At 47.9% G+C, this 12,500-nt stretch overlaps 1 protein-coding gene across 1 annotated transcript in view; it reads right to left on the minus strand.

The window, feature by feature from the left end:
- LOC110503414 (TCDD-inducible poly(ADP-ribose) polymerase) overlaps nt 1-12,500 on the minus strand; it is a 24,499-nt gene that overhangs the window by 5,801 nt on the left and 6,198 nt on the right. The window contains 2 exon segments of the mRNA XM_036961404.1: nt 3,989-4,176; nt 7,018-7,204. Of these exon segments, the coding sequence (XP_036817299.1) occupies nt 3,989-4,176; nt 7,018-7,204 (375 nt within the window).

Raw genomic sequence — 12,500 nt, forward strand, 5'->3', positions numbered from 1 at the left:
AGGAGGCTGTCTGATGGCCCATCTGTCATTTGAGTCACCAACAGTAAGATCACTGACATGTTCTCTCTGGCTCAGACTCCACGTCTTAATGGTATTGGCCTCATCTCCGTGTCTGTGTGTGTGATTCTCTGCTTCACTGTGACAGTTTCTCTTTCACTCTCCCTCCCTCTCTCTCCCCTGACAGTCTCATCTTTCATCTCAGTTCTGTCTTGCTTTGTTTGAGTGTCACGCTGAAATCTGTCCCCACAATCAGGTACTTAATTCTCCCATGTCTTCTGAGAAGATCACAGGGAAGAGACAGAGAGAGAGACTGTAATGAAAGAACCAGATAGCACGAGGGAAGAGAGAGAGAGAGAGAGAGAGAAAGAGAGAGAGAGAGAGAGAGAGACTGTAATGAAAGAACCAGATAGCACAAGGGAAGGGGGAAGATAAAGAGATGGATAGATGCAGGAGGAGAGGAAGAGAGGAAAAGGGGAAAGCGTGAAGGAGGGGGGATGTGTTTCAGCAAGGTGAACGGACACGTGTGTTTGTGTGTGTGTTTGCCCAAGTGAGAACTATCTCCCAAGCAGCTACAGAGCCAATCAAGCTAATGACTTCCACCCGTGTGGTCAGCAGGACATTCCTAAAGCACACAGACACGCACCCACACATACACACATACACGCACCCACACATACACACACCCACACAGACACGTATACACACAGACACGCACCCACACATACACACATACACGCACCCACACATACACACACACGCATCCACACAGACACGTATCCACACAGACACGCACCCACACATACACACACCCACACAGACACGCATCCACACAGACACGCACCCACACAGACACGCACCCACACAGACACGCACCCACAGAGGACTCATGACTCGGTGACTAGAGCAGAGGAGTCTCATGACTCTGTGACTAGAGCATAGGAGACTCAGGAGCAGAGGAGACTCATGACTCGGTGACTAGAGCAGAGGAGTCTCATGACTCCGTGACTAGAGCAGAGGACACTCATGACTCGGTGACTAGAGCAGAGGACACTCATGACTCGGTGACTAGAGCAGAGGAGACTCATGACTCGGTGACTAGAGCAGAGGACACTCATGACTCGGTGACTAGAGCAGAGGAGACTCATGACTCGGTGACTAGAGCAGAGGACACTCATGACTCGGTGACTAGAGCAGAGGACTCATGACTCGGTGACTAGAGCAGAGGAGACTCATGACTCGGTGACTAGAGCAGAGGAGACTCAGGAGCAGAGGAGACTCATGACTCGGTGACTAGAGCAGAGGACTCATGACTCGGTGACTAGAGCAGAGGACTCATGACTCGGTGACTAGAGCAGAGGAGACTCATGACTCGGTGACTAGAGCAGAGGAGACTCATGACTCGGTGACTAGAGCAGAGGACTCATGACTCGGTGACTAGAGCAGAGGACTCATGACTCGGTGACTAGAGCAGAGGAGACTCATGACTCGGTGACTAGAGCAGAGGACTCATGACTCCGTGACTAGAGCAGAGGACTCATGACTCGGTGACTAGAGCAGAGGAGACTCATGACTCGGTGACTAGAGCAGAGGAGACTCATGACTCGGTGACTAGAGCAGAGGAGACTCATGACTCGGTGACTAGAGCAGAGGAGACTCATGACTCGGTGACTAGAGCAGAGGACTCATGACTCGGTGACTAGAGCAGAGGAGACTCATGACTCGGTGACTAGAGCAGAGGAGACTCAGGAGCAGAGGAGACTCAGGAGCAGAGGAGAATACAACAGTCAAGCATCAGCCGTAGATGGAAAGAAGAAAACAAATGAAAAAGTCCCGGGGACAAATCCCTTGCTCACATTCCAACTCCCCACAGTCCCGTTTCACACGCGTTCAGTCATGCTGCTGTCTGGACGACCTCTAGACCCCCTCTCCTCCTTTTCCATCCGTTCCCTTCTGCCCCTCCTTCTTCCTTGTTCTTTATCTCTCTCTTTATCTCTCTTTCCTTTGTCTCCCTTTCTCGCGCTCGCTTTCCATCTGTTTGTTCCAGGCCTGGTTGGAGAAAGACAGTCTAGCTGCCCCCAGTAGCAGTAGTACTGGACTGATAGGACTGACAGGGGCAGGGACAGGGACAGGGGCAGGGACAGGGGCAGGGACAGGGATAGGGGCAGGGGCAGGGGCAGGGGCAGGGGCAGGGGCAGGGGCAGGGGCAGGGGCAGGGGCAGGGGCAGGGGCAGGGGCAGGGGCAGGAACAGGGACAGGGGCAGGGACAGGGCAGCACTGTGTTCTGGTAGTTAGCATTATGTGCTACACTACACTAGGTCCTGACTGTCTGCTACTTCCAGGGAGGAATGACTATCTGCTACTTCCAGGGAGAGAACGATTGACTGACTGTCTGTCTGCTTCTTCCAGGGAGAGAACGATTGACTGACTGTCTGTCTGCTACTTCCAGGGAGAGAACGATTGACTGACTGTCTGTCTGCTACTTCCAGGGAGAGAATGATTGACTGACTGTCTGCTACTTCCAGGGAGAGAACGATTGACTGACTGTCTGTCTGCTACTTCCAGGGAGAGAATGATTGACTGACTGTCTGTCTGCTACTTCCAGGGAGAGAATGATTGACTGACTGTCTATCTGCTACTTCCAGGGAGAGAATGATTGACTGACTGTCTGCTACTTCCAGGGAGAGAATGATTGACTGACTGTCTGTCTGCTACTTCCAGGGAGGAATGATTGACTGACTGTCTGCTACTTCCAGGGAGAGAATGATTGACTGACTGTCTGTCTGCTACTTCCAGGGAGGAATGACTGTCTCTATAGAACTGTTGAATACTGACACTAAGTCAGGACAGAAGTGAGTGTTTGGTGTGGTCACCGTGCTGGCCTTTCATGTCCAACCACAGTGTGTTATGGTACCATCCATACAAGACAAGTTATGGTAGCAGCAGTCTTCAGTGTACTATGGTTGTTATGGTAGCAGCAGTCTCCAGTGTACTATGGTTGTTATGGTAGCAGAAGTCTCCAGTGTACTATGGTAGTTATGGTAGCAGCAGTCTCCAGTGTACTATGGTAGTTATGGTAGCAGCAGTCTCCAGTGTACTATGGTTGTTATGGTAGCAGCAGTCTCCAGTGTACTATGGTAGTTATGGTAGCAGCAGTCTCCAGTGTACTATGGTAGTTATGGTAGCAGCAGTCTCCAGTGTACTATGGTTGTTAAGGTAGCAGCAGTCTCCAGTGTACTATGGTTGTTATGGTAGCAGCAGTCTCCAGTGTACTATGGTTGTTATGGTAGCAGCAGTCTCCAGTGTACTATGGTTGTTATGGTAGCAGCAGTCTCCAGTGTACTATGGTTGTTATGGTAGCAGCATTCTCCAGTGTACTATGGTTGTTATGGTAGCAGCAGTCTCCAGTGTACTATGGTTGTTATGGTAGCAGCAGTCTCCAGTGTACGGTTGGTTGTTACCTACTACCATACCCCATTCAAAGACGCTTAAATATGTTGTCTTGCCCCATTCACCCTCTGAGTGGCACAAATACACAATCCATGTCTCAATTGTCTCAAATCCTTCTTTAACCCCGTCATCTACACTGATTGAAGTGGATTTAACAAGTGACATCAATAAGGAATCATAGTTTCACCTGGATTCATCTGGTCAGTCTATGTCCTGGAAAGAGCAGTCTGTGTCATGGAAAGAGCAGTCTGTGTCCTGGAAAGAGCAGTCTATGTCATGGAAAGAGCAGTCTATGTCCTGGAAAGAGCAGTCTGTGTCATGGAAAGAGCAGTCTGTGTCATGGAAAGAGCAGTCTGTGTCATGGAAAGAGCAGTCTATGTCATGGAAAGAGCAGGTGTCCTGGAAAGAGCAGTCTATGTCCTGGAAAGAGCAGTCTGTGTCCTGGAAAGAGCAGTCTGTGTCCTGGAAAGAGCAGTCTGTGTCCTGGAAAGAGCAGTCTTAATGTTTTATACACTCAGTGTAGTTGTACTCCAGTACTCACTGTAGGTGTGGCGTGAGGACCACGGAGGACAGGAAGAGGGGGCGTTTCTTGATCTGGCGTCTGAAGCCGAACACGGCGTTCTGTTGGAAGCCCTCTCTGATGTTGAGGATGTAGTGGTTCTGTAGGGTGATGAACCGGACCTCCTTCAGACCACGACCACCAGCCTCCTCTATCAGACGCACCACCGGCTGGAGGGAAAGGGAGAGAGGGTGGATGAGGGATGAGAGATTTAGTTAGATATATTACTTATAGGTGGTGATTTATTTATTTATTTTATTTTATTTATTTTACCTTTACTAGTCAAGTCAGTTAAGAACAAATTAACTGGGTTAATTGCCTGTTCAGAGGCAGAACAACAGATTGTCGTTACCTTGTCAGCTCGGGGATTTGAACTTGCAACCTTCCGGTTACTAGTCCAACGCTCTAACCACTAGGCTACCCTGCCCCCCCCCCGAGCGTTTGAATCATGTGTAACATTGTGAAACTAACACTTGAATCTGCTTTTAACAGGTTTCATTCTAAGAAAACATATACAAATGAATTGTAGCACAGGAAATACACAAATTAACACACACACACACACTGAGAGAGAGAACACTGAACCAGGAGTTGGAACCGGTTCAGGAAACAGAACAGAAAACCTGAGAAATGACTAAAAACAAGGCTTACCTTTCGTAGTTAATTAAATCAAAAGGGAAATTGAATAACTATAAAATATCAATTAACTCGACCTGAAACAGCGAAATTCATTATTTTTCTCATTAGAAATCTCTCCCCATCCTCTGAATCATGCTCGTAACGTCAGTAGCCTATACTTCTGAGTGGGGGAGGGGGCCAGGTAGTCGACACAAGCAAGGGGGCCAGGTAGTCGACACAAGCAAGGGGGCCAGGTAGTCGACACAAGCAAGGGGGCCAGGTAGTCGACACAAGCAAGGGGGCCAGGTAGTCGACACAAGCAAGGGGGCCAGGTGGTCGACACAAGCAAGGGGGCCAGGTGGTCGACACAAGCAAGGGGGCCAGGTGGTCGACACAAGCAAGGGGGCCAGGTAGTCGACACAAGCAAGGGGGCCAGGTAGTCGACACAAGCAAGGGGGCCAGGTGGTCGACACAAGCAAGGGGGCCAGGTAGTCGACACAAGCAAGGGGGCCAGGTAGTCGACACAAGCAAGGGGGCCAGGTGGTCGACACAAGCAAGGGGGCCAGGTAGTCGACACAAGCAAGGGGGCCAGGTGGTCGACACAAGCAAGGGGGCCAGGTAGTCGACACAAGCAAACTGAGAAAAGATGTTCAGCTTGTAGACAGACACTGGAAGAAGTTCAGAGTGACAGAGGGTTTTACATTGTTTTTTAAATCCTAGGTTTAATTCTGCCTAATTCACATAAAGCATATCATAATAAGATACCCAACGCTTCAAGCCAAGGCACCTCGTCAATCCTCTCTCGCTGCGGCATCTCCCACCCTATACACTAGTCTGTCCATGTCCTCCGTAACAAACTGCTCTATCCACACTGATTGGTGAAGTCATTTAATGAGCTACACCTAAAAAGCTGTTGGTTTTACAAGTTTAAAAAGGAATATAAAGGAATGATATAAAGAGATACTTTTTTTTTGGTTCGGACCGGTTCAGAGTACTGTAATTTGCTGGTTCGGACCGGTTCAGAGTACTGTAATTTTTTGGTTCGGACCGGTTCAGAGTACTGTAATTTTTTGGTTCGGACCGGTTCAGAGTACTGTAATTTGCTGGTTCGGACCGGTTCAGAGTACTGTAATTTGCTGGTTCGGACCGGTTCAGAGTACTGTAATTTGCTGGTTCGGATCGGTTCAGAGTACTGTAATTTGCTGGTTCAGACCGGTTCAGAGAACTGTAATTTGCTGGTTCGGACCGGTTCAGAGTACTGTAATTTGCTGGTTCGGACCGGTTCAGAGTACTGTAATTTGCTGGTTCGGACCAGTTCAGAGAACTGTAATTTGCTGGTTCGGACCGGTTCAGAGTACTGTAATTTGCTGTTTCGGACCGGTTCAGAGAACTGTAATTTGCTGGTTCGGAACCGGTTCAGAGTACTGTAATTTGCTGGTTCGGACCGGTTCAGAGAACTGTAATTTGCTGGTTCGGACCGGTTCAGAGAACTGTAATTTGCTGGTTCGGACCAGTTCAGAGTACTGTAATTTGCTGGTTCGGACCAGTTCAGAGTACTGTAATTTGCTGGTTCGGACCGGTTCAGAGAACTGTAATTTGCTGGTTCGGACCAGTTCAGAGTACTGTAATTTGCTTGTTCGGACCGGTTCAGAGTACTGTAATTTGCTGGTTCGGACCAGTTCAGAGTACTGTAATTTGCTGGTTCGGACCGGTTCAGAGTACTGTAATTTGCTGGTTCGGACCAGTTCAGAGTACTGTAATTTGCTGGTTCGGACCAGTTGAGAGTACTGTAATTTGCTGGTTCGGACCGGTTCAGAGAACTGTAATTTGCTGGTTCGGACCAGTTCAGAGTACTGTAATTTGCTGGTTCGGACCAGTTCAGAGTACTGTAATTTGCTGGTTCGGACCGGTTCAGAGTACTGTAATTTGCTAGTTCGTACCAGTTCAGAGTACTTTAATTTGCTGGAAAATAATTTTGGTTCCAACCCCTGCTTTGATCACACACACACACACACACACACACACACACACACACACACACACACACACACACACACACACACACACACACACACACACACACACACACACACACACACACAGAACTAGACCCTGTAATCTAAACATAACGTGTGTGTGTGTGTGTGTATGTGTGTGTGTGTGTGTGCGCGTGTGCGCACGTGTGTGTGTGTTGTGTGTGTGTGTAAACCTTCATTGATGTATTGATCTCTTGACAGTGGGCAGACAACTGATCTGGTGTGACTTGGGGGTTAATGTGTCTTGGGGGTTAATGTGTCTTGGGGGTTAATGTGTCTTGGGGGTTAATGTGTCTTGGGGGTTAATGTGTCTCCTTTAATAGCCTCTAACTCAAACACAGACACAGAGACACTCACCTCAGAATATTCTCTCCAGCCGAAGTTGTCTCTGCAGTAGTATTTCCACACTGTGTGGCAGTTAGGGGCGGGGTTTGTGTTTGGGGGTGGGGAGGCAGGGCTGGAGGGAGTGGTCAACCGTCTGACGTGGTCGAACTCCAGGTCACATACACGCATGGCACTGAAGTCTAAGGAAAACACACGACCCCTAGGAGACAAGAGAACACGGTCAGTATCACTGAAGTCTAAGGAAAACACATGACCCCTAGGAGACAAGAGAACACGGTTAGTATCACTGAAGTCTAAGGACAACACACGACCCCTAGGAGAGAACACGGTCAGTATCACTGAAGTCTAAGGAAAACACATGACCCCTAGGAGACGAGAGAACACGGTCAGTATCACTGAAGTCTAAGGAAAACACACGACCCCTAGGAGAGGAGAGAACACGGTCAGTATCACTGAAGTCTAAGGACAACACACGACCCCTAGGAGACGAGAGAACACGGTCAGTATCACTGAAGTCTAAGGACAACACATGACCCCTAGGAGACGAGAGAACACGGTCAGTATCACTTGACACAAAACCACCAGATACCACACGCTGTTGTCAACTGTCATTGGAGTTCTGTGAATGTGCTGTCAACACAAGCCTTATGTAATGATCATAATAAAGACAGATCACCAGAGAGACAGAGAGAGACAGAGAGAGAGAGAGACAGAGAGAGAGACAGAGCGAAAGAGAGACAGAGAGAGATAGAGAGACAGAGCGAGAGAGCGACAGAGCCAGAGAGAGACAGACAGAGCGAGAGAGAGAGAGACAGAGAGAGACAGAGACAAAGCGAGAGAGACAGAGAGAGAGACAGAGCGAGAGAGTGACAGAGCCAGAGAGAGACAGAGCGAGAGAGAGACAGAGAGAGAGAGACAGAGCGAGAGAGAGAGACAGACAGAGCGAGAGAGACAGAGAGAGAGAGAGACAGAGACAGAGCGAGAGAGAGACAGAGCGAGAGACCAAGACAGAGAGACAGAGCGAAAGAGATTCTACAACCACCTAAAAGGAAGCGATTCATAAACCTTCCATAACAAAGCCATCACCTACAGAGAGATGAACCTGGAGAAGAGTCCCCTAAGCAAGCTGGTCCTGGGGCTCTGTTCACAAACACAAACACACCCTACAGAGCCCCAGGACAACAGCACAATTAGACCCAACCAAATCATGAGAAAACAAAAAGATAATTACTTGACACATTGGAAAGAATTAACAAAAAAACAGAGCAAACTAGAATGCTATTTGGCCCTAAACAGAGAGTACACCGCGGCAGAATACCTGACCACTGTGACTGACCCAAAATTAAGGAAAGCTTTGACTATGTACAGACTCAGTGAGCATAGCCTTGCTATTGAGAAAGGCCGCCGTAGGCAGACATGGCTCTCAAGAGAAGACAGGCTATGTGCTCACTGCCCACAAAATGAGGTGGAAACTGAGCTGCACTTCCTAACCTCCTGCCCAATGTATGACCATATTAGAGAGACATATTTCCCTCAGATTACACAGATCCACAAAGAATTCAAAAACAAATCCAATTTTGATAAACTCCCATATCTACTGGGTGAAATACCTCAGTGTGCCATCACAGCAGCAAGATTTGTGACCTGTTGCCACGAGAAAAGGGCAACCAGTGAAGAACAAACCCCATTGTAAATACAACCCATATTTATGCTTATTTATTTTATATTGTGTCCTTTAACCATTTGTACATTGTTAAAACACTGTATATATATAATATGACATTTGTAATGTCTTTATTGTTTTGAAACTTCTGTATGTGTAATGTTTACTGTTAATTTTTGTTGTTTTTCACTTTATATATTCACTTTGTATGTTGTCTACCTCACTTGCTTTGGCAATGTAAAGCCCTTGAATCGAATTTAATTTAATTGAAGGGAGACAGAGAGAGAGAGAGAGACAGAGAGAGAGAGAGAGAGAAAGAGCGAGAGAGACAGAGAGACAGAGACCCTTGTTTGTCTGTGCTAGTCTTGGTCAAATCCTCATTCTGATCACTCAGTGTTTGAGCCCCAACCCCTCCCCCTACCACTGACCTCAGGGCCCCTGAAAAGGCCTTTTCTGGGTCAGACATGCCCCTTACACATGCATGGTCAACGCATGCAGGCATACACACAAATATGTCACGCACACACACACACACAAGGCTAGCTGAGCTGTGGCTGTGTTAATGGACTGATTGCTCGTGGCTGGGAGTCTAATGGGATTTGAGGTTAAAGGTCAGAAGCCTGGACAGGTAGAGAGACATGCAGGGTTCAGAGGTTAGTGTGTGAGAGGTGTGACAGCATGTGTGTGTGTGTGTGTGTGTGTGTGTGTGTGTGTGTGTGTGTGTGTGTGTGTGTGTGTGTGTGTGTGTGTGTGTGTGTGTGTGTGTTTTGGTGACTTGTGTGGTATGTGTAGCTTACAAGAGACATTTTCCTTTCACAGCTCAGCTCCCCACTAGACTCTATTCCAGGACCTGTTTTCTTTTCCCAGCTCAGTTACCTATTTTAGCCTCCACAAAATCGTGCGTTTGAATCCTAAAACAGAGAATCCTAGGAATGAATCTGTCAAAATGAGCCAACACACCATCCTATGTGCAGCTCCAGCCCAACCGCAGATGACACACCACACGTGATATACTGGATTGTATTGACTAAGGACAGCAGAGAGAAGTGAACCTCACAGACCAATATAGAAATTAATTTACCAAAAAAGGTGTCAAGTCATAGTTTCACCCAATTCAAGAAATCAGTCATAGGTTTCTGTGACACACACTAGATTGCTACACAGTCATTGGTTTCGAATTGGAATAGAGTCAAGTCATCTAATGTCTTCACACACACGCACGCACGCACGCACGCACACACACACACACACACACACAGATTGATTAACATTAGTGTTCCCGGTATATTGGAGTCTGGCGGTCCGTGTGATGAACTAAAATAGGGTTTTCATGGTTCATGCGGAAAACACAACCAACAACCACCGGCCTGAGACCAACGTCATGCTATCTATTCATATCATATGGGTCCATTTTAGATTTTGGTCAAGAATACATTGTTTCGTTCACGTTGCAAGAAAACTATTTCATTCACAAACTATGTTGGTCGCAGGTCTTTTGGGTAAGGTTTCCCCAAAAAATGATTGGACAGTAGGTTACCAGCAACACACCTAATAATACATTACAGAGGTGAGAGAAGCTATCAAGCAAAGGAGGAACAGATAGAGTGAGAACAGGAGAGGGAGAGGTAGAGAGAGAACAGGAGAGGGAGAGGAACAGGTAGAGAGAGAACAGGAGAGGGAGAGGAACAGGTAGAGAGAGAACAGGAGAGGAACAGGTAGAGTAGAGAACAGGAGAGGGAGAGGAACAGGTAGAGAGAGAACAGGAGAGGGAGAGGAACAGATAGAGTGAGAACAGGAGAGGGAGAGGTAGAGAGAGAACAGGAGAGGGAGAGGAACAGGTAGAGAGAGAACAGGAGAGGGAGAGGAACAGGTAGAGAGAGAACAGGAGAGGAACAGGTAGAGTAGAGAACAGGAGAGGGAGAGGTAGAGAGAGAACAGGAGAGGGAGAGGAACAGGTAGAGTAGAGAGAGAACAGGAGAGGGAGAAGAACAGGTAGAGTAGAGAGAGAACAGGAGAGGGAGAGGAACAGGTAGAGTAGAGAGAGAACAGGAGAGGGAGAGGAACAGGTAGAGTAGAGAGAGAACAGGAGAGGGAGAGGAACAGGTAGAGTAGAGAGAGAACAGGAGAGGGAGAGAAACAGGTAGAGTAGAGTAGAGAACAGGAGAGGGAGAGGAACAGGTAGAGTAGAGAGAGAACAGGAGAGGGTGAGCGATGGGAACAGGCTGCATTGTCAAAGTAGAGTCTGTTCCGTTCTCACCCTCGGTTCTCTCCTCTTCTGTATTCTGCCCACCCTGTCTTCCCTATTCTCATTCCACCCCTCTCCTCTCTGTTCAGAACGGTCTCTGCCCTCTGGCAGGGCTCTGTGTTTGAGTGTGTCTGTGAGTGGACATCTCTTTGCCTTGTTGGGAAGGGGGCCCGTCAGTAAGCATTTCACTGTTACACTACTCCTGTTGTTTATAAAGCATGTGACAAATAACATTAGATCTGTTTTGATTGAACTATCCTTGTGGGCACTAGAAGTCAGTCGGCCCATCCGCACAAGGAAACGTGCTATTTCTAGGCCGTCTAGGGTTACAATCAGTGCGGGTTAGAGGTCAGGTTTATGATTAGGCGTTAGTGTGAGGTTTTTGGGGTTGAGGTTAGGATAGGATTTTGAATGTGTGTCCCCCCACAAGGTTAGTAAAACAAGACTGTGTGTGTGTGTGTGTGTGTGTGTGTGTGTGTGTGTGTGTGTGTGTGTGTGTGTGTGTGTGTGTGTGTGTGTGTGTGTGTGTGTGTGTGTGTGTGTGTGTGTCAGAACAGACAGCCACAAGGCCATAATCATGAGGAATGTGTGAACTATCACATTTATGAGCAGAATAGAACTAGACACCAGCCATAGATTCACCAACTGTCTTTTCCCCGATCACGCTACCCTCTTTCTCACTACACACACACACACACACACACACACACACACACACACACACACACACACACACGGCCTCCAATTAGTTCCTCTCATTACAGACATCACAATAACTTTCACTACAGAGAATTCTCCTTCTGTTCATATAAACACACCTAGAGAAGCCGCAGCCAACCAAGATGAAAATAATGGGTTATAACAAGACAGAACCAAGCTCTAGAAAATAAAAAGATCAACACATTTTTAAAAGGGAACAAGTGTTCATTTTAACTGTGAATATTCAGTCTACAATATTTTAGAAATAATAATATACAAGTTTAGAATATTACACTTTTTCAGTTTCCCCACTTTGTTCTCTCATATGAGGTCTTCAGTCTTCAATCCTCTACCCCCCTTCTCCTTCCCCCTCTCTCTCTCCTCCAGTCTTTCCCCCTCTCTCTCCTCTCTCTCTCCTCCAGTCTTTCCCCCTCTCTCTCTCTGCTCTCTCTCCTCCAGTCTGTCCCCCTCTCGCTCCTCTCTCTCTCCTCCAGTCTTTCCCCCTCTCTCTCCTCTCTCTCTCCTCCAGTCTTTCCCCCTCTCTCTCTCCGCTCTCTCTCCTCCAGTCTTTCCCCCTCTCTCTCCTCTCTCTCTCCTCCAGTCTTTCCCCCTCTCTCTCCTCTCTCTCTCCTCCAGTCTTTCCCCCTCTCTCTCTCCGCTCTCTCTCCTCCAGTCTTTCCCCCTCTCTCTCTCCTCTCTCTCTCCTCCAGTCTTTCCCCCTCTCTCTCTCTGCTCTCTCTCCTCCAGTCTGTCCCCCTCTCTCTCTCCGCTCTCTCCTCCAGTCTGTCCCCCTCTCTCTCTCCTCCAGTCTTTCCCCCTCTCTCTCCTCTCTCTCTCCTCCAGTCTTTCCCCCTCTCTCTCTCTGCTCTCTCTCCTCCAGTCTGTCCC

This window comes from Oncorhynchus mykiss, chromosome 24, assembly GCF_013265735.2.
Source record: "Oncorhynchus mykiss isolate Arlee chromosome 24, USDA_OmykA_1.1, whole genome shotgun sequence".
In the NCBI taxonomy this organism is placed as follows: Eukaryota; Metazoa; Chordata; class Actinopteri; order Salmoniformes; family Salmonidae; genus Oncorhynchus; species Oncorhynchus mykiss.